The sequence below is a fragment of the Passer domesticus genome, chromosome 13, assembly GCF_036417665.1.
Source record: "Passer domesticus isolate bPasDom1 chromosome 13, bPasDom1.hap1, whole genome shotgun sequence".
Classification (NCBI taxonomy): domain Eukaryota; kingdom Metazoa; phylum Chordata; class Aves; order Passeriformes; family Passeridae; genus Passer; species Passer domesticus.
The window spans coordinates 8158051-8184144 of NC_087486.1; the positions used below are offsets into that span (position 1 = coordinate 8158051).

The 26094-nt window shown below is 40.2% G+C and overlaps 1 protein-coding gene across 1 annotated transcript in view; it reads right to left on the minus strand.

Annotated features, from left to right (window-relative positions):
• SPOCK1 (SPARC (osteonectin), cwcv and kazal like domains proteoglycan 1) overlaps positions 1 to 26094 on the minus strand; it is a 270064-nt gene that overhangs the window by 65069 nt on the left and 178901 nt on the right. The window contains exon 5 of the mRNA XM_064388358.1: positions 24894 to 25026. Coding sequence (XP_064244428.1) covers positions 24894 to 25026 — 133 coding nt within the window. The remainder of the gene's footprint in view (positions 1 to 24893; positions 25027 to 26094) is intronic.

Consider the following 26094-nt stretch of genomic DNA (forward strand, 5'->3'; position numbering starts at 1 on the left):
GCTGCTACCAGCCGGTTCTTGTGCACAAATGCAGGAGTCGAGGTGCTGAGGAGATGATGCACAGTCACCCACCCCCATATTCTGCACTCTGTATTCAGGCACAAAAGCTTTTCCTGTTGCTAAATGTCTACTCTGCTGTCTCCCTGCAGGATTTGCATGACAGGTCACTGATGATGAGCATTTCCTAGCTGCACGTGGGAGTTTTTCCTTTTCAGTACATTAGTCTGCTGTACCGCAAGACATGGACTTTAAAAAATCACTTTCCTATTGCATTTGTTTTCCTTCATTTCTAGATTTATATTGTATTGCTTTTGTCTCTATGAAATTATTCCCTATTCTAACGCCTCATAATCATGAGCTGAGAGTTCATAGCTAATAGCACTATTCAAAGTGGAATGAAGCTACATTTTTTTCCCCCTTTAATAGACCAAAGCCATCTTAGATTAAAAGTAAAGAAAATCACAGAAAAACAATTGGAAATTTGGAGTGATCGATGCTGCTTGAAATGTACTTGCCATGTAATTGAGATGCATTCTCATTCTCATTCTGCAGCCATTTACTGATCACACGAGAACGATGATTTGTCATTTTTACTTGCTCCAAATTACTAAAGGCAATTTAATTTCTCTCATGGAGACGACACATCAGATAACGTGAACATAATCAAGGGGTAACGATCTGTGGCTCTGTGCACACACTGATGCTCCTGTTACCAGCTAAACAACCACCTGCACATGGCAGAGGGAAGGCAACACCAGACACTCAGATCCCCAAGCACAGGCTCTCCACCCAGTCAATCACATTATAAACACAGCAATTTAGCTACGCCATGTGATCACACCTATTTAGATTTCAGATGAAACAATGCTCCATCTACAGTCATTCCCACACCCATCTGTCCATACCTGGACCACAAGCAGCAGCTGGTGACCACTATAAAGGGCAGGCATGTTCCCTGAAGGCTCTCATGCAATTGGTGTGGTGGCAATATCTTAGTAGCCCAAATATCTACCAACTCTCCCTATCAATAAGTCATTGCAAAGTATTTAGTACTGTATTTGCAGTTACTTTTGGGATGTCTGATGCCCAACAGGATGTTACTGGGGATGGGATTCTGACCACTTATGGTTGTATGGACTGAATATCAGGAAAAGTCCAGATAAGTCGTGCTATAGTATCAGGATAAGCTCAACCCTCTCTCTGATGCATCCAAGTTTACAAATCAAAGTCAAAGACAAGTTGCTGTCTTGTCTTTGTGCATCCCTCTTGAAATGCTGGTGAATTAGTATTGAATTTGATCTATGCTGCCCATTTCTTCTCTGAAACCTTGCCACAAATACTGAGTAGCAGCTGGATTGTTGTTTTGCTCATTCCTGTTCCAGGCCAGGTTAGATGTGACTCTGGTCTAGTGACAGGTGTCCCCACCCATGGAAGGGTTAGAACAAGATGCTCTTTAAATTCCCTTACAAACCAAACCATTCTATGATTTTATGGTCACAAAATTTTGTGCTTCCCAGAGCCCATGTTATAAAATTGTTAGGGAGAATGAGGAAGTACCTGGAAACATCTCATAATCCATGGACAAATGTCTGGGGGGCTTCCAGGAAAGACAGAGAACAAGGGTCAGACCAAGTGCTGTACTCTGGGCTCCAGAGCTCATACATCCTGCACTAGCAATGATTTCTTAGAACTCACTACACTTTTTTTTCTAGAAAATGGTGGGAGGAAAGGCTGGAGATACAGTAAAAGAGCACCCTGACTTGTTTGATAACTCAGTGGTGCAGTAAGCAGCAAACTCAGGAGTTCACTCGTGCTGCCAGTCAGAGGCCAATCATGCCACCAAGTCCTGAAGTCCCTCTGAAAACTGGAAACACCAGGTTTTCCAGCATGCATGCTTGGTTTTCAAATGTCACATTTTTCTAACCAAACTTTGTCTTTGCATGCAAGAGGTGAAAGCCAGTCTGAGTTTTTCTGTTCCCAAGTAGCTCCTTGTTCCCTGATAATAGATTTCAGGAAGCCACAGGAACATTTATTCCTGCTCCCAAAACAGTCATCCCATCCTATCCATTACATCTATTAGATGAACTAGTTCACTGTAGGTTTGCACAGATTTCACTGACCATGATGTGGCCCCAGCAGTGTTCATTCCTTGTTACAGATGAATGAAATGTACAGTACCCAGCAAACTTTCAGCTCTCAGAGAGACTTTTTGTCTGTTGATTACAGACAGAGCAAATCTGAAGTGTGAATACAAATATAAAATACTCAGCATCCTGTAGTACCCCTGCTCTGGTTGCTTTTAGATTAGGAACAAGACTGAAGTCCTAAGAATGCCAGCCTGCTTTTTAATTGACTTCTCAAAATTTTTATTTTGTAATCAAAACAAAAGCCAAACAATCTCCAATGCTAAGAAGCGCTGAAACAATACATTTGACAGTTACTAGCAAAGAAGCTTTAGGAATGTCTTTTGGAGCATAGCAACCAAGGGAGAGTAAGCAGGCTTAAGCTTTGAAGTTAAAGCTTTCAGCAACGTTTCTGATTTCTAAAGAACACAATAGAAACAACAAGAAATTAAAAAAGAAAAAATTGGAAAAACCAAACCCCAGGCCTAGTTCAATGCTCACTGAATGGACTTGCTGTGAAAGACACCTATACAAAGAAAGCAGAATTAGTCTGTTTGCTTAGAAATCAAGTACCCACAGCTAATCCTTTTGCAGTATTATCCTGTTTTGGTCTTTAATAAATCTGCTTTAAATTAAAGATGTACCCAAGCCAAGAAACACCTCCTTTGATGTTTCAAATGGCTCAAATAAGCTGTTTGCTAGAAAAAGCTCAAAATATGAATTCTGAAAATGAAAAAAATAGAAGTCCTTCTCCTATACTACAAGGCTGGCACCACTCAGGAAGGTCAGAGACCATTCAAAACCACAAATCTGAAGCACCTCAGGCATTGGTCCCTCTTGAGCCCACGCATTAGGGGGAAAAATCCTGAAATACATGTCTCTTACAAGTCAGTTAGCCAAAAGCAGCTAATCCTCTTTTTTTTCACAACCATTACATCACATCAGCGGAATATTGAAACAAGGAATTTTACAAGTTAACTGAATGCAGGCATAGAGCTTGTAAAAACCTTGGAACAAGGTAACTACATTACTGCAAATGATATTTGTATTTAAGCTTGTATAATGAGTTGCAAGTTGGTGCAATAAACTCTATGTTCTTGTTTCCTCTTCCAGTCAAGAACACAACTTTCAATACTTGAACTGTATCAGATGACTCACCGTGTAAAAAACAGTTTTCTCCTGTTATGACCTTGACTGTAGAAAGAAGGATTTTAAAAATAATACTGGTTTTACACACCAAATGTACAGCAGGCAAGTGTAACTAACACAAGCAGCAATCCTAAAGTTGTCCTTAGTGCAGGAGCGTACGTAATTGATGGGTTTTTAAGTTCCGACCATCACATGCCAATTTGTTTGATTTGGCAGTCACAACTGTGATTCTAATCAAGTTAGAAAAGCAGACCTGTGATTACCATCATCAAGATTGGTAGCTTTCCCAAAAAGAACAAATACTGTATCTGCAATCCTCACTTACTGCTCGCTTCCTTTCGAAGGGCGTGTTCGCGCCCAGAGCCGTTCCTGGCACAGGGCAGGTCGCCAGCCACAGGCAGCTCAAGGACACAGAGCTACTCAAACTTTGTGCTGTATGCTTTCATCGCTCCCTCCAGTGAAAACTGTTGCAGCTTTGGGGGCAGGCATGGGAACTTTTGGGAATTTTCCATAAGCCATATAAAAATGCAGGTTTTGGAGGTGCCAGGGTTAAGTGCAAGGAAGGCAAAGGTTTTCCTGTCCTGTGCCCCTTCTCAGTGCTCTGAGTAACTGGGCTGGCTAAACAAGGGTGGTGATGGGAGAAAGCAGCAGCCACAAACCAGCACCCACTCTCACCAGGTGTGACCATGATACTTGTGGCCTTCATTTCCACTTTTCCTTCTGCCATTCTCAGCCATGAGACCTTGGTCCCATGCAGTCTCATACAGGCAGGTGCAGAAATCCTTTTCCCTTCCAATCATGCAGGCTGAAAGACTCATCTCAAACATTTTTTGGCAAAATAGTTCAACCAGTGGGCATCTACCTTCTAGGTCTTCTGCACTATGAACTGACAGAGAGTACTGGATATACTAAAGGAGGGAATTGCTCAACACATTTTTAATTTCATTCACTGCAGAGTTAGTAAATACCACTGTTTAAGACAAGCCAAATTACAACTCACTCTGGTTCCATGTAGTTTTCATCTATGCATTATTTTCCTTCTTGCTGCCTTCTGAATTCTCATTAACCTTTCTGTCAGGACTGCATTAAACATGTCCTGTTAATTCAACGTGTTTTTCAAGAAATCTGACAAGGAGATGACAAATGCTCATGTAAATAAAACCCTCTAGTTAATGAAGCGCATAATAAGAAAAACAAAATTCTAGTTTACAACACGTTTTATTTCAGCTTTGCTACTCCAGTGAGTTCAAAAGTGAGATTGTCTGAATAGCTTTGGCATCTGTCCCTATGGGAACAGAAGAAAAGGTCATGGACTTTGAAGAAACCTAAAGACTTGAAGAACTTCCTCCAAAACTTTAGCATTTTTGTTATTCTAATATGATATTCTATGACATACATATCCCCTAAATAAAACCCTTTACAATTAACATACTACTCTTACCATAAGCCAGGGCAGTAAATTTCTCAAAAAAGTTTATAACTTTGTTGGCATTTCTAATGAGAAGATGAAACCTTGGTGCAATACAAGGTAAGGAATAAACATTTGTATTCAGGTAGGTTTTGTGAGAGAAATATTGCATGTTCTACAAAAACCAGAAAATACTTGTTAATCCTTAAAAAAATCCCAAAGAAGTTTAATTCACTAGAATGATTAATTGCCTGATGTACTACATCTATTCTCCTAAATATTCTTTTGAAAAATATTCAGAAAGACAATCATGCAATAAAATTACCATTTATATAACTCCTTTCATCCACAAAGGCGTCAAAGTCCTATGTAGGAATAAAGGTATAAATACACAGTACTGCTCAAGTGCAGCCAATCCTGCAGCAGGAAATATCAAATGCTCTGAACCAGCAGAAAATATAATGGGATGTTCGAAGGGAGCGATGCTATTTAAATTCAGAGACATGACAACACCCAATTAACCAGATAAGAGTACTAAACCTGCTCTCAAACACAGGGCTTCTTTCATACTTTTGTTTATTTCCCAGCTGCTGAAAATTAAGCCTCATGAAGCCGCTTTGCTTTTCTTACACACCTCTCTAGATCAAGCAAGGTAGTGCTCAGACCCTGTGTCAGATGCCCACAGATGCCCCTTCAGGATCCACTGCTTGCTTTGAACATAAATCAACAAGCATGTCAACATTCTCCACAAACCCATGGTTTGCACACTACTAAAGGGGTTCCTGGCAAGTCTCATGCTTGTACCTGCATTAGCTCAGCATGGCATTGAGTGGCACTAGGACTGGTAATAAAACTGCAAAAGAAATGGTGGGAACCAAATGATTTCAAATTGGAAAAGCCCATGAGCCACAAATTCTGTGAAAGCAACCCCTAAGCCAGACAGCGGAATTGCTACAGGAGTTTGAGAAAAGTAAAGCAGTGTTCCCCCTCCTTTCTGCTAACAGTTGCACATAATGAGCCACACAAAGGGGTCAAAACTCCTCAGTTTTTCTCCATTTAAAATACCAGCTTAAAATCCAACAATTTTTCTTTAAGAAAAACCATAAAGTAGGACTGCAATGTGGGTCATAGTCTGGACAATAGAAAAATTACTAAATATTAGGGCTAATACATTCTCAGTCTCCAGATGGCCACTGGGCAGATGAAGTTTGTGGCATAAATCTTCTCATTTGCCACTATAAATTCATCAAGCATGAGTGAAGCTTATTAGCAAAACTTAGATTTTATCTCCCACAGAACTCTGAGGTTCCAGAAGATTAAAAATGTTTTCCTGCCATGACAAGTACAATGACCTCATAAATACCAGTAGACCCTTTGGCACTGGAAAATGTCATCTATTCCTGCTTCTGTGTAATATTACAGGACTGAGCAAAAAAGAAGACAAGGATGTTGCTGCTCAAGTTTACCCCCATAGAAGGCTAAGTGAAACTGCAGTCTGAAGTCATATTTCCGTGCTTCAGAAGTCCATGAAAAATATTTGAAGAGTGCATTTACCCTTTTGAAGGCGAATAGACTAAGATTTTTTTCTAAAATATAAATAGTTCAAGAACCAAAAGATCTAGCTAGATAATAAATGAGTATTTTTCACATAGTATCAAACAGCCAGTTATACCCCATTGATATTTGAACTGCTTTCATCAGAAAGAGATTTATTTAAACTCCCTTTCAAAGAGCTATTTCCTAGAATAACACAGCAAAGCTCTCATGTCTAGTACTGTACATTTTGTTGACCAGTTAGTTACTCATTATTGGTATGTGCACTTATCCCCCATTTATGTGGATGTTCCATTTGTTCCAAATGGCTGAGCTCAAAGCTGGTCATAGCTGCTTGTCATGTTCCAGACAAAACCTTCCTTTTCCCCCCTTACAGGTCTGCAGCATTCCTGAATGTCCCTAAATAGAACTCAGAAATTACATTTCTAAATGACAATTCATCACACCTCCTGCAGACTGTAACAGTATTTTAAATTCCTACTGAAGCATCACCAAATTCAAAGTCAAAGATGAATGCTTTTTTATTTGGAACCAGTTTCTTGAACTCTTCCATACTGAGCCTGGAAATTACTTTTTGCAGGAGAAGAAAATCTGTGTGTGGCTCCTGACACAGTACCCCAGTTGTCCAGAGGATGCCACTTTTGAAATGTAAGGACTTGAGGCACCTTTGTCCAAGTCCTGCTTTTACAATTGAAGCTCCAAGCTCAGTTTTGGTGCCTGCTCAGAGGAGAGGCTGGAAATTGGGTCCTGGAGGCAGCACTGGCCAAGCAGTGCCAAGTGCCTTGGACACACGCTGCAGACTTGCCTTTCTCATCTGGGTTTGGAAAGGGTCCAACTCCCCAAAGAAACAATAAAAGTGAGGCCAGTCCTGCTGATAACTGATTGCAGCTCAGAATTAATCCCGCAGTGACTGACAACAAGTGCCCAAATGAGGTTTTATCAGCCCAAACTGCAGACATTTAAAGCCTGAAATAGACAATTCTCAGGCTGGGTTTCTACATGATTCCCAAACTTCAGACCCATTCTCTCATAGCACTCCTTGTGTCTCCTTTGCACTGGTGCCAGAAGGACCAACTGCAGCATTTGAAGCTTCACCTGCCATTTTAGCAGTGATCCTTTTCTCTTAAACATTATGGAGACTGAGTATTTTGATAGGTGGATGTTGCTGAAGATAGAAGCATAAATTAACCTATTTTAGCTGCTCACTATCAAGAGGATGCATATATGCACATATAGAAGAATTAATTGTATTAAAATGTTGAAAATAATGTAAATTTTTTGATTGAAAGTATTTAGTACACTGGCTGAAGGTGCTATGAAAAGAATATCTGAAATAAAAATTTGCTGTGTTGCTTTAAATCAATCACTTAATGACTGTAGAGTTCATCTTTGCAACATCCACTCGTTTGCCCTGGAGAGCCTGATAGGAGCCCTGAGCCCTTACTTTCACAGGGAGGCATTTAACAAATCAGTGAGAATTGGCCTCCATCCTTCAGGAAAGGCCTCGGTCCCTCCTGATTCCCACCACAGCTTGGACAGCCTGGGTGAGAGCCTCATCGCCCTTCCACATCCTCCTGGACTCTGGGTTGTCTCATCTCAGCAGGGAGGGCTCCCCTCATCAAGGTGCTGTGCAGGAGCCATGATCAGGATCATTTGGTTTAAAAATGAGATGAGAATGGGTGAACTGTGCTGTCAGAGTGATGCTGAAGGAAGACAGCAGCGTGCAGAAGGCAACTGCAGCCCTGTGCATGGCATCACCAAGGAAATCCATCCCCGAGCAATGCAGGGGCTGATGGCTGGAAACTGAGGGGACGTGACGGATTTGCACAACTCCCTCGACAGAAAAATCATTTAATTTAAGAAAGATTAGATTGTCACAATCGCCCCTGACACGAATGCCTGTCTAGAAAGGCCTTGAGCCTATATTTTGGGTTAGAACTGTGCCTTAGCCAAGACCTTAAAAATATTCACAATACAGGCTGTCACCAGTGCTACATTTCCTTGTCACTCTTTAAGTGAGACTGATTTGCCAAGATCAAGACTAAATTCACGATCAGCGGCAAGGGCACCCAACATGAATTATAAAACTGCCTTTCTTTCCTAGCCTCCTGGATATGCTAAGGAAAATGCTTTCCCTGCATTCATTGTTGCTTTTTATATCCACAGCATATCCTCTGTGTAATGATGCAGGACTGCTCGGCTCATCCCACGGCCTCCACTCTGCTCCCACAGCAATGATGATGCTCAGAAGGAAGGAAGCATTTGGCTATTAAATATAAAACCTGTATTAAAAAAAGTATTGATTTTATGGCCAAGTGTCTTGTGCTCTGAGATGAAATGGAAATAGAGGTGGTTGTAGAAGTGGAGACAATTTTTTGATAATTTTTAACACTGAGGAAAGTGGCTGGTTGTTTAGTGCAGCTCTGAGGAGGATGGGGCAGTCACTGTGCAGACTCTATTTACAGATACAAAGCTCTGTTCAAAGCAAGGAGAGGAAATAAAACCCAAAATCAAGAGGACCAGCTGATTAGAGGAAGGAAGGAATAGGAAAGAACCTTTCCTTTCTCTTCACCTTCCCAAAATCATGCAAGCAGAGGTGAAACTAAAGTCACTAAACATACAAACTTAAATCATGCATCCAGAAGAACCTGTGAATTCAAAGGATTAGCTTTTTAAATTTCTAAAGTGGCTTCCTGGATCTGAGCAGAAACAGGGAAATTACTGTTGATACAGAGGAAACAGAAGGCTTGGAGCATATCGGACTCTGGGTGGCAACTGATTCTCTCCCAAACCCAGGATACAGACCAAAGCTAAAGCTGTAAAATAAGGGAGCCAGAGAAGAACAATGAACAGAAAACCCCAGACAGTGCTCCCAGCTCCTACAGTGACAGATGATGTCTTGAGCATATTAACAAAGCAATAAATCCCACAGAGTGATCTGCCACCCTTAGAGAACAGTGTATGCTTAGCCTTGAGGATTTTTGCCCAAGGGAAGAAAATACTGGAGTTCCAGTGCCAGCTTACATCTCAGATTCTCTTCCAAAGGCAGCTGCAAGTGGGTCACAGTTTACTGGTAGACTGTGAGATATAATGCTGAGGTTGCAGAGAGTCTCCTCTGAACAAGAATCAGATGGTGACAGTTCAGATACTGATGCACTGGGTTTCACTAAGCACAGCACTGTGGAGAAGACTGGGTAATGAAGAAAACTTTCTTCTAAGTCTCTTTAGAGATGTTTATAAGCTTCAGTGCTTTGAAAGTCACAAGACTTACTCCAAGCTTTCACATTCTGTGCTGTGGGCTCACTCACACAGATGGCATGGAAAAGTTTATGAGAGTACATCAAAAGAAAAACACTAATTTAAAAGGTTTCCCATTAAAGAAAATGGAAACAATGAAAAAAACTAGATTTAGAGTCAATGTTTAGATTAGTCATAAGAAGAAAAATTCCACAACTTCATAGTAACTGTCTACTTACAGAAAAGAAAGGCTCTAAGTTAAACTAATAGAAAACCAGAATGAATGAGATTTGAGGTTGAAATACCAGGGAACTATTGCTGACCATCATTCAAATACTGTTTGCATCAGCCTGTGGGGGTGTTCCACGCAGGCATAAATGAAGAATTCTTACGTCACTTTTCTAACCAATACAATTACTATTTAGTCACAGATAAGCCTGGATGCTTATCATGCTCAGAATGATCTCCTACTATTTTGGAGTTATGATTTAGGTCTGAAAACTTTTCTAATGGAATCAACAAACAGAAAGAGCTAAATTTAGATAATAATGTGAAATTTATCACCACAGAGGAAATATGATTCACACTCACCTGTAAATTTACAAGAGTTTTTCACCCTTCACTCCTGAATTACAGCTATTGCCTCATCTAAAGCCCTGTCTTATTCATACTTTATCATTGCAGTGATCTGACAAAGCTGACTAAAAACCTAAAAAACTTCTAATCAATCTGTATTTCACCATCAATGAGCAAACCTATGTCACATACCCCTGGGTTCACAGCACTACCTTCATAGTAGTGCACTGGGCACTTCTGGAGTCTCAGTTCATGGCTCCAACCAATGGCCTTTGTGCCCCAAAAATCCTGACTGCCTTTCCTGCTAATTGCACAGAGCTAATTGAAAAATGGCAAGAGAACATCTCCTGTTGCTATATTTTTTGATGCTGTGAGCTCTTAGCCACATGAAAGCTGTTTACTGCAGATAATATTCAGGTATTCTTAACCCTAACCTCTTATTGCAGCCATAATTTTATATATTATTCATTTTACCATTCTAATATTTATCAAATATTTCATTGTATTTGACAGCAAAAGCTATCTCTGTGTATGACCACATGAGCTCACAACATTCTTGGTCCATAAACACCCCTGATTTAATCTTTACCTGCCTTATTTCCTGTTTTCATTTCCCAAGGAACAGCTTCTTTTTATTTTTATAGACACTATATGGTCCAAAGAAACAGCTAAGTGAAAACATAACAGTTAACTGCCCTCAGCCTGCAGCCCATATCTTTTGGCATCACCAGGAACACTTAGAGCTGCAAGACAAGATTCAGGAGCTCCTAAAAGGAAAATTACTGCTGCAAAGAAAGTACACAAACGTCTCTGAGGATTGAAATGTCCCCACCTGACCCCTTTGTTAAGCACCAGCATCTACAGCTTTAGCAAAACCACTGATATCTAAACAAAACCTGCACACCAAAACCCAAAAGGTTGCTTGTGCCTTCCCTTGTGGATGGGTGCAGGGTCCCACTCCAGCTCTGATGCACAGATGAAGTGGGAATTGCAGGGTCTGGCAAGAGCAACTGGTTAAATTCTGTTGGATCAGTCCCACTGACAACTCCCAGCAGGTGAAAACACTGAACCTGCTCTGCCTGAAGGCGTAAGGGCTGACACACCCCTGGCACCACGCAGGAGCCCAAGCCTTCACTCTGAGTCCTGTTTCCCCCATTTCAGATGTGGCTGGTGACTTTCTTTGCCCCCCAGTGCCATCACCTGGGAGAGCTGCCTCACAGAAGGCAAAATGTGTGTCAAAATGCAAGTCTGAGTGCCTGCAGGTGATGTCACTCAGTCTGGAAATATGGCATCAGGCCTATCAGATAAGTGTTCAAACTAAATACAACAGGATTTAGAACATGCTTTTAGATTTAAGGAAAAGTGCAGTCTTTAAATTACTGCTCTAGAATTTACTGGCTTAAAAAGAAAGACCTTAAGGCATCCCATCAAAGAGTTATATAACTCAAAAGGGTTTTCCTTGCTCAGTGTTGCTTGTGCAAGATAGATTTAAGTAATAAAACATGCTTGTGGCACTAACCCTTCTATATGGGCTTTATGATGACAGATTTCAGATTTGAAAATAGAGGTCTCCATACAGGCTAGCATTCCTCTTCTATCCCCTCACAGAAGCTTTGACTGGTCATTTTCTACTCTTTATTTATTGTTTTGAACTGGAAAACTTTTGCTACCAGCTCCAGCAGGAATTGGTCATGATGTGGATCAGACGGGCCCAGGTTTGGTGCCCAGCTCAAACCTCGTCATAGCCCAGCCTGGTGCAGCTGAAAGAACCTTTCATTTCAGTCTCCCTGCAATTTCAATCGGCTACATCTGATCTGTAAATTTCTTCAAACTTCACAGTTTGTTGCAGCAATCACCCCCCTGCGAGGCAGATGCCTCTGACATATCTCTTGAGATTGTTAAAACCAGAGACGTTAGAATTGGAATTTCTAGCAAGCAGCTTTTCATTGGCATGAAAGGCAAGAGAGTCCTGAAAATACTTGAAATTCTGAAGTTATGAGGAAAAAAGTCCATTAACAAGTTAAAGACTTTATCTATAGGAGGCTTTTAAAATTTTATCTAATCTAATTGGTATTTAATAAGACAGGTTTTTTCAAACAGTGCATCCACAGTCCCCAGTAAGAACCCCTGTGAATGAAATTAATTATTTTGTACTTTCTCCAGATTTCAATTTTGCATCTTTAGATATTCTTCTTGAAATGTATAGACAGTCTGGTGTTGCTTTTGCCTCGTAATGATGTCATTTCCACAGATAATTAATCCCATTGATGAATTGGATTTGTTACTTTTAGAGAGGCAGCTAAAAGAAGTAGTAACAATTTGTGCCAGTTTTATTTGTGAGCTTTCATTTACAAGTCTATTAGAGTTAGGTCAAAATCAAAAAGTGGCCCACAAAACTCAACAACTGGCTGTTGATCATGATCTGTGTCAAGAAGTCTTGCAAGTTATTTATGCACTGAATCTTTCCCAAAAGGTGGAAGCACATTAGACATATCAAAACATGACTACAGATTTGAGGACACCCTTGGTTTGAGAAGCTAAATAAGTGATTATGCACTTATTTGAGGTTTGAAATATGCTGGGACACAAACAATTTTAACTTTTTCTCTTAATATTATATTTATTTCACTGGTGGGGCCTCTCATTCCTATAGGCTGCTGTTGGCTATAAAAATAAAAAGATCTCCTCCAGCCTTGGATATCCTCTCACAGCAAAGCACCTGGCACCTGCCTAAATTCAAGATGTTCAACAGTGCCCCAGCCTCCAAAGGGAGCTGTAATGTGAGGGGAGAGCACCCACACTCCATGGAGGGCTGCTTCAAGGCTGTCATTTTGTTCAGATCTGCTACTGGAAATCCAATACGGGCTTCAAGTCTTCAAATCTGATCTCTACCTTAAGCTTGATGGACATTTACAGCCAGCACATTTACAGCCAAACCAGGTTTTTTACAGACATTATGCTGTGTCATTCTAAGCCAGGGAGGTGTGAGAAAGATGTGCTTTATCACATGTGGGAGAAGGACAGCTACTGACTTACTAAAAATAGCCAGTTCCACCTCTCCAGTCAGCTGGGTCTAACCTAACACTTCGGTTAGCCTGTGTACAAAAGAGAAAAAAGAGACCCCAAAACCAAATAGTACATGGTGGCAGACAAGATGCATTACATGGTGTGATTACATGTCTGCATGAAAAGGAATTGTGTGTCTCAATATAAATTATTAAGACTGCAGGCAAATTTTCAAGAACCATGTGGTGCACAGCTGCAGACAGACATGGAAGAATGGGACAAAAATATTCCCCTGCTGATTGAGCCCCATTAGCACTTTCAGCTCGCCCCCAAGAGCTCAGGCAGGGGTGGATATAATTTGCAGGAGAGACAATCCAGCAGGGAGGATCTGTGTGCTGCTGCCATGTACTGCCCCAGGACATGAGAACTATTTGCAGAGGTCCTGCAGGGTTAACTCTGCTAGGCTGGGCAGAAACCCAGATCAGAGCTGCATCCTGAGAGGGCTTCCTGTCTTTTCTAACCTACACAGGAATTGGAAGAGACAGCTTGAATAACTTTGCCATCTCCCCTCTGAAAGCCTCTGCTATTCTGTTAATATTGTGTCACATTTTACAGCTCATTCTCATCATGCAATGCAGATGAACACAGGGCTGTGGCTACGTCACTCACTGAAGAAAGCCACCCCCACTCAACTGCTGAACTTTCCAAAGGCTCCTTACCCTGCCTGTGCTACCTAAAGAAACTTTCTTTAAAAGATGTTTTGGTCCTTTCTTTCCAGCATCTCAGTAATTTTTAAAAAGTTGGGGGTTTTTTATCAGACAGTGCAGGTTACCATAACTCTTTTGATATATCTGCTCTATCCAGCTGCAGAAATTCATACTGAGATCTCACAACCAGCACTGCGGAAACTTGAACTTGGAAACTTCCATCTCTCCTTTATTTCCCTACCTTTTCATCAAGATCTCCTGCAAGAAAAAGTGAGTACAGCCAGCTAGACCCAAAATGACCCACTTCACATTCTTTTCTCAGTTTGAAAAGGTAACAACAATGAAGGCATAACTCCCATTAATAAGAAGATATCTGCCACTCTCAAATACATGTAACAAAACATACACTTTTTTCTCCTAGGAAAAATTATAAAAGTATATTTTCAGCAGAAACTGCTTATACTAAGATTACATCACAGCAAACTAGAAGGATCACATTAAGGGTTACACACTTATTTCTATCTGTAACACATTAAAACGGGAAAATAAGAGTATAGATCATGGGAGAACAATCCAGAGCATGTGGAAAAAAAAATTAAAAGTATGACTACATGTATTTTTAATTCTCTTATCTGCTCTCCTCTAATATTCTGGATGAAGGTAATGCAGCGAGTTGAGCTCTCTCTTTCTGTTTTGTGTAGTATTACCTCTGGGAGGTAAACTGTCAGTGAATCAAAAAATTGTATCATCTAATTGCCAGTGACTGGGCATAGGCCCAGTTTGTTCAAGGTTTTCTGCAAACAGTGAAATGGAAGTCAAATTTTTCTATGTATTCGTAGAAATGAATCCTGATGTCTTTCCCTTCCACTATAATATTCTCAGCAGTTTTTTTTCTCCTTCCCACAGATCGTCTCCTAAGACCAGCAGTCCAAAACCACCTTTGACATCCTCTGCAGTGCCCCCAGGTCAGTCAAAACTCCCTCCTGCCATTTCCTTTCCTTGGAAGGAATAAACATTTTAAAGCAGAGTACATGAGGTGTAGGAAGGGGAAATGGAGAAGAGGATTTGAACAGCCCTTAAAGGAAAAGACAAAGCCTTCTGCAAATGGCCCAATCCTTACAGTACTACCAAAAGGTAATCTGGATGGCTCCATGTTCTGATGGTTTGGAGCACTCTGTCCCACCTTCACCACTTCACTCTAACAAAACCCCGACAAACCAAACAAAACCCCAACAAACCAAACCAAACCAAATAAACCCCACTCCACCCCCCAACCTCCCCAAACCCACTCCCTATCTCCTCAGGAAGAACTGTCAACATGAAAGTTATCACTGGGCAGGCTCTCAGCTCATTTCCAGCCCAGGGTACAAATATTTTGAGGGTGAAGGGATACTTCTCTCTGAATTTTGCCTTAGATTCAGTGGAAGTTCAGAATACTGATTTTGATGAAAACTCTGGGAGCTCAGACTGACATTATACTATAAAATGCTTTCACTGGAAAATATGCACATCATTCTACTTGCAACAACTATCACATTATCTCTTCAATATTATGTGTATAATATCAATGTGATCTTTTTCTAACACCAACTGAACATATATAATATGATAGAATTACTTTGTGCACAGCTATTTAAAACCCACTTTAGTTGTGGATTTACACTGCAGAGATTTTTTCAGCTATGAGAAATGTGTTCTGTTAAGCACTTCATGCCACACTGACAAATCACTGAGTAATGTCAACCCCAAGAAGTGTTTTCTAGTCCTGTTATACTACAGGGGCACATTATTTGAGCATAATGTAGAATATGAAGAAGATAATAATGAGATTTATGTGTGTAATGGAAACTATGTGCATTGCACCTCCCACACACTGTTTAAGAATTATGCCCCACAAAATAATTTAAAATAACTCATATTCTACACACTTGAACATCTCATCTGAAAACTACTCCTCTGCCTGCTCTATCATACAGGGACAATAGGCAGCTTACAAAGAACAACCCTTATTACTTCAGTCCCTTTGAGTTTCCAGTCTTTTCTTTTGAACACTAAAAATGCAAACCAGCTGTATCACTCAAATAATCTAATTTTCCAAACCACCTACATTAACATACTGGCTGAAGCCAATTACAAATGCCTTAAGGCTTCTAGCCTGAGAAGCATAACCTGACAGGTCAAATTTTATTGTTTGCTCCATCCATCATTACTGACACAGTAACTCCAAGCACACAAGTCACAGTCAACTCACTGCTGCTTCTTTCTCCCTGTGCTCCTGCTGTAATTTTAATGTAGAGGCTTATTAATGAGGACATTGTCTTCTGTCGCTCAGTGCTGGCTCCTTCCACACATGTGGAAAGAAAAAGCCACTAGTTCTGCTTTTATTTTAACAACATCTAGTGCTCCCTCCTTCAGGGTAATGTGCCCAAGCAAGTCATTGCTGGTGATATGTTTCATCTACCAATACTTTTTAGAAATCTAATAAAATTTTGCATTAAGAATTAAAAATACAGCACCTTCCCAAAAAAAAATCAGTCACAAAATAACCAACACCATGGAAAAACCATAAACTTTTGGAAAATCTAGAGAACTGATGTTAGAAACAAGATATTCACTCTGTGAAAATACAGCTGACAGGCCTACATCTTCCAGCCTAAAACAGGCACAGAACTGCATTTTTCAAGATGCTAATAAGATTCAGTCTTATTTAATTCACTAAGACTTCAGCACATATATTTAAACACATTCCCTAGAAAAACATTGTTTTTCTGGGTTTTTTTTGAATAATGAGCAACCAGCAGCAGGAATGTTACATATTCAGACTTCTAATTATTGGCAGCACTTACCTGGGTGCCTAAATAAAAACATTGTCCTCAACACTGCAGAAGTTCATAAACAGGAAGGGGAAAAAACAGGGACATTCTAAACATTATTTCATCCTCCTGAATAAAGCATACATGGGGAAATCAGAAAAGCATGGGGCCAAGCTCTCTGCAAGAACCTGCCCTTCTTCAGCATTAATCCTTGCTATGTAAATAAAGTGAATGTGTCATTTTCCTCCCTTGAAAGAAACAAAACCAGAATGAAACATAAATCTATATTGAAATTATTTTAGTATGCTAGAAATTGCAACAAAATCCCAAAATATTGTTAGTGGATACCTTGGCCAAGATATTTTCGACATGTATGACTCAGCCCCACACACATCTTCCCAGTCCATTCCTCTTTTTTTTTTTTTTTAATTGTTTTTGTAACAATTGACATGAAAATATGAGGAGCTGCATTATCATGCAGCAGGTCTAATTAGGTTCTAGATACACCTGGTGGGTAAACACGAATCTAATCTATTTAAGGAAGATACATTCAAAGGAACACTGTTAATGAAGTCCAGTCAGTTTAAATGAACACAATAAAAAAATGCATAAAACTGCCAAAAAAGTAGACTTCTTTTAAAAATTATTTAGGGTTCATTGTGCTGAGTGAAACTCAAGACACCCAGGCCAAAATCCTGCACCTCTGCAGCACTAAAAGATGAGCATGCTCAGTTGCTTTGGAGAGCTCTGAGTATTTTCAGAGCCATTTGGGAAAATGGGCTGGTAGAGAATTGAGGGGGGTTGGATGTGAGAGAAGCAGCCTTGTGCTCCTGAAGCTTCATCTCTCCCCGTCCCTCCCTGATGGGGGCTGTGGGCTGGAAACCTGGAGGTTGTTTTATTCTCTGCAGGTTCTCATATTGCCTTTCCCAGCATGGTATTTATACATCACTACTGCAGCTGTATATTGAGAAGGATTTTTTTAGGGAGTTTAGAGCAGTTTTTTCTCTATAGTCAAGTTACCAAAATAATATGAAGGAAGAATTATCACTTGCAGCAACCCACCTAACATAGATATTTAATCATAATCTCCTCCATAGTCTTTAGGCTTGACCTGATAATTAAAACATTCAACTCTGACAAGCCTTAATATGGCAAAGTAACAGAATCAGGAATTAAAGAGAAAATATGGATTTAGAAACTGACACAATATGTTAATCACAAAGAACCCAGTCTGTGCAAGGCTAAATTGTTGTGGACTGAGAAATGTTAGAATATGGAAAAACAAACTAAAAATATCTTTTCCCTGCTAGGCAAGGTTAGAGAAAGGAGACAAATTAGATCAGCTTGCTTAACATGTAGTTGCTAAAACTTGGATACACAATTTGGGATAAATTTTGGGTTCTGTCAGGGCCTCTTTGCTCACTGACCTAAGCACAAATTAAAGCAGTGAAAATTTTAAGTAATCTGTCTTAAAAAAGATTACAGCAAGGAAAACCAAAACCAGGTTGTGATCCATTTTAGTCTGTTCCCAGAATGCCTCCAATGTTTCTCTGTCCTGCCTTTTATGCAGGAGCAAAGAGATCACCAGGCTCCAGCAGCACCAAAGCAACTCCCATCTCCTTCCAACACTGACCAGTGGCTTTAACAGAGCTTTAAGCAGCCAGTTTCCAACAAAAAGAATCAGTATCTTCTTTGTAAGAGGTTTATTCAAGGGATTAAAAATGCCTTTTTTGTTGTTTTTCCTTTCTTCATTTTATGTCATCTTTACTTCTCCCCCCACCCCCCCAATCTGTGTTTGCACAATCTGTGTTTTCATGAAGATTTTCTTCCAAAGACTAAGGGGATAGCAACAGGCAGTGTCTGAAAGAACATCATGTCCTGGGCCACAGCAATTTCTCATTAATTCACAGAATCTGAAACCAGGCAATATGACAGAGCAGCCCTTACTCTGTAAAAATTGCCCAGAGCTCTTTGCTTTCCCCCTCTATCTGTTGAGTCACTGCAGAAGCCTCTATTTTGGCTGTTCTCACAATTCATATTATGTCAGGTAAAAATCCTTGCAAACATGTATATATTCATGGCTTTAGCTGGGGAGCTGTCACAGAAGCAGCTGCAGTGCACAGATGAGTGGTTATGCAGGGCTATTTTTTTCCTGGTTAGGATGTAAAATTGGTAGAGCATTGTTTGGGGTTTTGAATTTACTATCTGACACCACTGAAAAGCAAAAGCTTCTTCACTTCAACACAGAACTAAATGGGATTTGAAAGGAAGCTCAGGAATTTGCAGAACGGAATGATTATGTGAGCGGAGTTCAAAAATGGTATTTCCCAGCTCCCTCAGAATTTAATAAAGGTTACCCCAATCAGGGGAAAGCACAGATCTTTGTCCTGGATTGTTAATTTGTGGCCAAGACACCCTTAAGAGGCATCACTGGCAAGACTGTAGGAGGCAGAAAGCCATTTTTTAAGCATTTTAATTGGCCAAAAGAGAAATGCCATTCTTCAAGCATATGCAAAAATGCCCTTTACACTTAACTATCTTAAGACACTGACATGAATTACAAGGTACAGAAGAATACAGATCTACCTTATTCCCAATTTTCTGCTCATTTCTAGAGACCATGCAGAGAAAAACACCATATAAACAACAGGATGTCTTTAGGATACACAGCACTTGATCAAAAAACATTGCTCACCTCATACTTCAAGCCAAATAAACTGTGCAGCCCTGGATGCATAGCACAGAACTCTGCCTGTTTTGCCTTCTGAGAGAAAAAATTTATTATTTAAGAGTTGATTATGCAATAACAGCTTCACACAGCTTTCGGATTACACAACTCCAGTCTCACTGGTACAGAGCACAGGCTGAGGGAACATCTGCCTCGTGGGAATGCAGGAGCCAGATGTGCCAGAGTCAAAGGAGGGGATATAGAAAGGTACTCAGCATCAGGCCAGCTCTAGTTCTCCCACAGTCCTCTGAAGTTTCCCAGAGGTTATTTGGGAGAATAAAGTCAGTAGTGCTAAAAGCCTCATGTCAGATGTATTGCTGCAGTTAGGATCCCCCCTGCAACACATGGAGTCAAATAACACATGGAGTTAAATATCCCTATTATCAAATAGGGATCATGTTGAAAATCTGCTGCTAGAATAAGGAAGTAGTTAAAATGCTGCAAAATCTTTTTCCTGTATAAAGTTCATTTACAATGGTCACATCCCATATAATATATCAATTTTCACAAAGAGGTATATGAAAGAATAATTTATCCTTGTACCTCCCACCAACAGTCTTTAAAATGTAAACAGGGAGCAGATGCATAAGGATAACTTGATTTTCTTTCCCATGGAATTCTTTAATCATATCCTTACTTTCCTTTCCCTCACCTCCTCTCTTATTTCCTTAATTTTTCCTCACAATACTAGACCAAAGCTAAAAGTTAGCAGAGAATTTAACCTAACTCTTGTCTAAGTGGGCACACAAGAAGTGTTAACACTTGCTGAGCCTTTGAGTATCTTCTTCTCCATCAGAAGAGGCCAAGCCATCCCTCAGATAAATGACAGAGAGGAAAGGCTGTGCCAAACCACAGCTGAGGAGCAGCACCCCAGGGCTCAAGGACAGGTAGTCCAGCCAATAGTTTGATTATAGAAAACCAAACCACATTGTGCTGAATACTCAACAGTTAGACACTTTGACAAGTCTTTGCTAATTGTGTTTCTGCATACAGACCCCTTCTAATTAAATGTAGGAGCCTTCACTTTCCACACATTTAACTAATAGTGTCTCATTATTTTGGTCATTATTTTTTTCTTCTGTTTCAAGATTGTTGGAAATTTTTTTTCTTGTACCTCCCTTAATATCAAATTTATTACCTAATGTTATGACAACAGGACATGATTTTTACATTTTCAAACAGAAAGAGACATGATTATGGACTTAATTAGTTCACAATGATTTAATTAAAATTTGCAGAACAACAATGTACCTAATTAGAAACATAATAATTATGCCAATGTACCTTTCCATCTTTGAAGGGACCATTAGTCATTGAGGTGGTATGTTTTGTAATTTAAGATGATCCTAATTTTCATTTTCTGACTAGTTAAGTACAGTCATCGTCATGTTCAGGTAATTGCCTTATTAACAAGCTTAATTAAAGTTGCTGTAAAACTGACATCTTCAAAGTTATTCTTCTTAATGTGTTGCTCACAGAAACATTAACTAATTACATCGAGCTCTTTACAGGGCTTACGTACCTCATAAGCTTCATTCATTACTACTTTCAAGAGCTTTGAAAAATCTGCCTGTAATAACCTATGGAAGTGCTTTGTATTGTCACAATATTAAATAGAGCTGTTATACCCAGGAAACTTCTTTGTACAAAGTTATTATGTGAGAGATGGATTTTAAAATACCTGCATTTCAAGCAGTAACTAGAAAAAAAAATTAGTGAAACCTTTGATAAACCTAAGATTAGAATTCAAAGCTCATAGGAAAGGATCATAATTTATAAAGGAATACAAGCAAATTCTGCAAGTTCAAAACCCACTAATTTATCAGTTGCTGAAAACTTGGTACAGGGACTGAGTACATACGACCACATCTATGTTCAAATTTTGTCATGCAGATGTGCTGAATTATTGGTGTAACTGAAGAATCCCATTGCTTGGAAGAATTAGTTTGTCATCTGGAAAACAAAACTAGAACACAAAAAACCCCACCGCACACTACAGCCCAACAAGGGGGCTTATCAATTTCCACTTTAGCACTTATGTGTAGCAGATTAAATAATCCAGATCAAGTTTTCAAGATTTCAAAAAAGGAACCAGAAAGGTTTAATGCTAAAGAGTGGTGAGATTGTTTTAAGCAGTACAACGCCCAAACATGTAGCTGAATCAACTTTAGAGCCATCAAAGTTCTCATTACCTTGTGTCTCCTATAGTTTAGGTGACACTTAAATCATTGTAGCACAAGATGTGGGCATTTTTATAACTTTTAACATTTTACCATTTGTCTTTGTGCTGGAAATCAACACAAATGAATATTTTCCAATGGAAGATTAAAAAACCCAAAGATTCCCTTGACTAGCCCTCAATAAATTAGTTGTGGGGCTGAAGGGTTCCATGTCTTTGGTGGAACTCAACAAGGCTGAGTTAAATATCCTGAACTTCTGTCTACATCAACCAGTAAGCTCAAAAATGGAGTTTACTTTATCTTTTGTTATTTTTTTCCCCCCTATAACCCTTGCATTATTGATTTGGTTGACTTTCCCCAATTTTGTCAAGAAATTCTTGCCTCTAGGTCTACTGCATTTCCTGAGAAACAGCTGGAATGATTCCAGGATCAAATGGCTAAATGAGAGCCTGTATATTTAGCACGTGTGCATTTTCTTAATGTGAATTACTGGGCATTTTTTGACACCCAAGTTTCATCTGCATTTCATCACCCAGTCACACTTGTGTTGTGTCTTTTCCTTTTCATTCATTTTTTCCCTCAGATAACAGCTCAAAGTACGGGAAGGGCCAGCCCTGGTCCAACCACTGCTGCTGTAGGATGGCAGCCCCAGGTCATCACAAACTTTGATGCTGCTCTGCCCAGCCAGGAGCCCAAAGCCCTTCTCCCACCCGAGCTGTGCCTGAGGAGAGGCCAGAGCCCCTGCAGCCAGGATGGGCCAGCTGCTGCTGTCCATCGGGGGAAACTGGACATCTCTCAGAGCCAGGAGAACCCAAAATTAATTTTTAGGGTGAATGGGAACTCTGGGACCTGGGAGAATCCTAAAACTGAATTTTGGGGGAATTGGGGAACTCTCAGAGGCAGGAAAATCCCAAAACTGAATTTTGGGGGAAACTGGGGAATCTGCGACCTGGGAGAATCCCAAAATTCAGTTTTGGGGAAATTTGTAACACTGGGGCCTAGGAGAATCCCAGAATTGAATTTTTGGGGAAATGAGGGAATCTGGGACCTGGGAGAATCCCAAAATTGAATTTTGGGGGAATTTGGGTCTGCCTGTCCCACCTGGCTGCCAGCAGCAGGGGAAGCCCAAAATACACTTTCAGATTTTTTCCCCCTAAAACTTAGTGGCCTCTCTCCATTTTTTGTTTGCAAGCTCAGCAGGAATCTGCCCATTTACAGATTCCTTGTCACTCACTGCCTGTTCGTAGGTGCAGAGCCAAGATCAGCAAACACACCCCTGCACAAAGCCCTGCCCACACTCCACTATTTTATTTTAATGACCTCTGTAAAGTATTTTCAGCTCATTAACCAAAATTTGTCTTCTAAAAAAATAAATAAATTGAATTTTGCTAGATCAGGAGCAATTGATAATAAAACATACAATAAATAAAGATGAAACAAAGTTGTTTCAGAATAAATGTTTAAAAAATCTCCTTTGGAAAAAAACCCAAAACCCAAAGAGGCAACTTCTGGGAGGTGTCTCTGACAGTCAAATATGTCAGCACCAGGAAATGTTTCATGTCTTCACTGTAGCTGTCAGGCTTCTATCATAATGACAATAGCTTAGTGAATTTATAACATTGGCAGTATGTCTGTTGAAAACCAGTTAGACCTTAAGGTGAGAAACAGAGAAGTCCAAAATCCCCTTTGGAGCTAACAGAGAGGCAGGTAAGAAGCACAGAAATGAATGCACAGCATGACAGAAAATGAAATGAAACATATTTTCTACAGAACATCTTATGGACTCAAAAATTCAGATAGAAAAAGTTATTTTTAAAATGAGCCCACCTTAACCATAAATACCAAAGCCACATTACTGCAATACACACTCCTCGAGATTATTAAAGAGTAACTTGTTTAACAGGCAACATGTGGCCATTTTTCCTGCAGTCTGTGTGCACAGATGAGAGTTTCTGCTCTCATTTGCTCCTTCTGGCCATGCAAATCCTTCAGCCAGAACAGGAGAGAAGCTGAAATTACCAAGGCATGGCAGCATTTTAATATTTGTGTCTATTCTCCAGTGGAGAATTCAAGAAGCCCAGCTGAGAAAATAATGTAGCTGTCAGAACACAGCAGAGAATTTTTTTCCCTGATAGCTTTATTTTCCTGTTTGTTTATTGGTGGGGTTTTTTTTGGGGGGGGGTGGGGGGGTGATTTTTTTTTGAAGGCTATTTTTGGATTTTAAAAGGTAGTTTTACTGGCTGTTAAACATTACTTTGCATGCATGAATTTAAGAGAACCTTGAGGGTATTCCCTAAAATATGCTTTCCAGTGCCTGAAGTGCTGTTTCTGGGACATGTGTCCAAGGCATGGAAGGCTTTATTTGCTAATGGGAGATCTGGAATGCTGAATGGCTGTGAAGACATTTTCTTTTATTGAGTCAAGCCCTAAGGTGATCGTATTTTCAGTATAACAATGAGTCAATTTATCCCCACTGGGTTATGGGAATTTTTTTTATGGTACCATATATGCTGCATCTGGCACACAAGCCTATTAAAGCCACAGGCTAAATGAATTGTAATATGTTACCCACGCAGTCTAGGAAAAAAGAGACAATTAAAAATAAATCTATCACTGAAGAATGATTCTGCTAACTTATTTTATTATTTGGAGACCAAGTCTTAAAAAAACAAAACACTATCCCCAAATTCTCTTGTCTAAACAAGCCAATCTCATCAAATGATACTTCTTTTTCAGTTGCATCATCAATATGATAGAACAAAAAATTGTTCTACTTCATTAAGAGAATTGGCCATTTAGAGAAACATGAATCAGGAAAGTCACAAGACTGCAATTTGGCATTCTGATTTGCTGTTTGTCAAACATGGAAAAACCTACATATATCAGCACTTTTTACATGAAAAAGCATTCCTAGATTAACAAAGAGTGCAATTTAATACAGCCTAAGAGCAGGAGGCCTTTCACCTTCACCCCACACACCAGCTGAGTTCTGCTGCGGGAGCTGGGGCTGCAGGCAGGGCTCACCTGGCTGCTGTGGGTGTGTCTGTGGGTGTGTTTGGGGTGTGTCTGGGTGTGTCAGCTCACCTGGCTGCTGTAGGTGTGTCTGTAGGTGTGTCTGTAGGTGTGTCTAGGTTTGTCAGCTCACCTGGCTGCTGTCGGTGTGTCTGTAGGTGTGTCTAGGTTTGTCAGCTCACCTGGCTGCTGTCAGTGTGTCTGTAGGTGTGTTTGGGGTGTGTCTGGGTGTGTCAGATCACCTGGCTGCTGTAGGTGTGTCTGTAGGTGTGTCTAGGTTTGTCAGCTCGCCTGGCTGCTGTAGGTGTGCCTGTGGGTGTGTTTGGGGTGTGTCTGGGTGTGTCAGCTCACCTGGCTGCTGTAGGTGTGTCTGTAGGTGTGTCTGGGTGTGTCAGCTCACCTGGCTGCTGTAGGTGTGTCCGTCGGAGCCGCAGACCGCGCTGGGATGGGCTCCAGGGCAGGGCTTGCACTTTGCCATGTTGGCTGCTCCAGCCCAGTGCTTCTGGGCCAAGTTGCCCTTCTTTTGTCGAAGGCTGTAAAACAAGACACAGCATGGTTTTTGAGAAGTTGGTATAAAACAGATGAATTAGAGCTTCTCTGGATTTTCAGTACAGCATTAATTTAGAATCATTTCAGTTGGAAAAGACCTTTAAGATCATCGAGTCCAACCATTAACCCAGTGCTGCCAAGTCTACTAAACCATGATTTAAAGCAAGTAAATTAAATACAGCTCCTAACAATGCTTTTATAATATGGCATATTGCAGCAGGCAATCTAAAAAGTCATAAATTGATAGGCAGCCCTAGATTTACAACACTTGGTGGTTTTCATTTAGATTTATAACTACAAATGATTTCACTTCAGAATATAGCATTTCTTGAGCTACACAGCATTTCTGGTGATGAAGGCAAGGTTGATTACACCAGGTTGTATTTAGAGACATTTTCACCAGGCCTTCTCAGACCTGCCGAACTAGTGCTAAGACAGCAATGATTTTAAAAGAAAATCCTTCAAAAAACATTGCAATTTATACTGTGCTTATAACAATATCACTTAGAATCACTAAACACTTTTGTCACTGTAGGGGCAGGAGCCATTTTGGCACACCAGCTTACTGAACTATCAGCTGAGGTTCTCAGATCAATCACAGTCCCCCCAGGAATGCCATAAAGTCACAGAGAGCATCTCCAAATCCACCAGTGTGTGCCCCTGGGGAGTGACTGCAGTTCTGTTCAAGTTATAGAATACTCAATTATTGCATTAAAAATGTCTATGAAGAAAGACATCTGCTCCAAAAACTTATTGCAAAACGTGCCATTGATTCTGATTAATGGCACATTTTCCTGTCATAATGAACAACTTGACTGATAGGACATTAAGCAATTATCACCAGCCTAATGTTGCGAGCTGATTAAAAGTTTGCTTTAGAAACCCCAATCCAGTGTTAGAATGCAGATTCATTTTGGTCATGTGTGCTTGTCTTTCACTTGAAAGCATTTACATGGGAAGGCAAAGCTTTGCTGGAGACTGGTAAGAAAAATAACTGCCATCTGTTCTTGTACCACAGGAAGAAAAAAGATATGATATAACAGTTCAGCTAG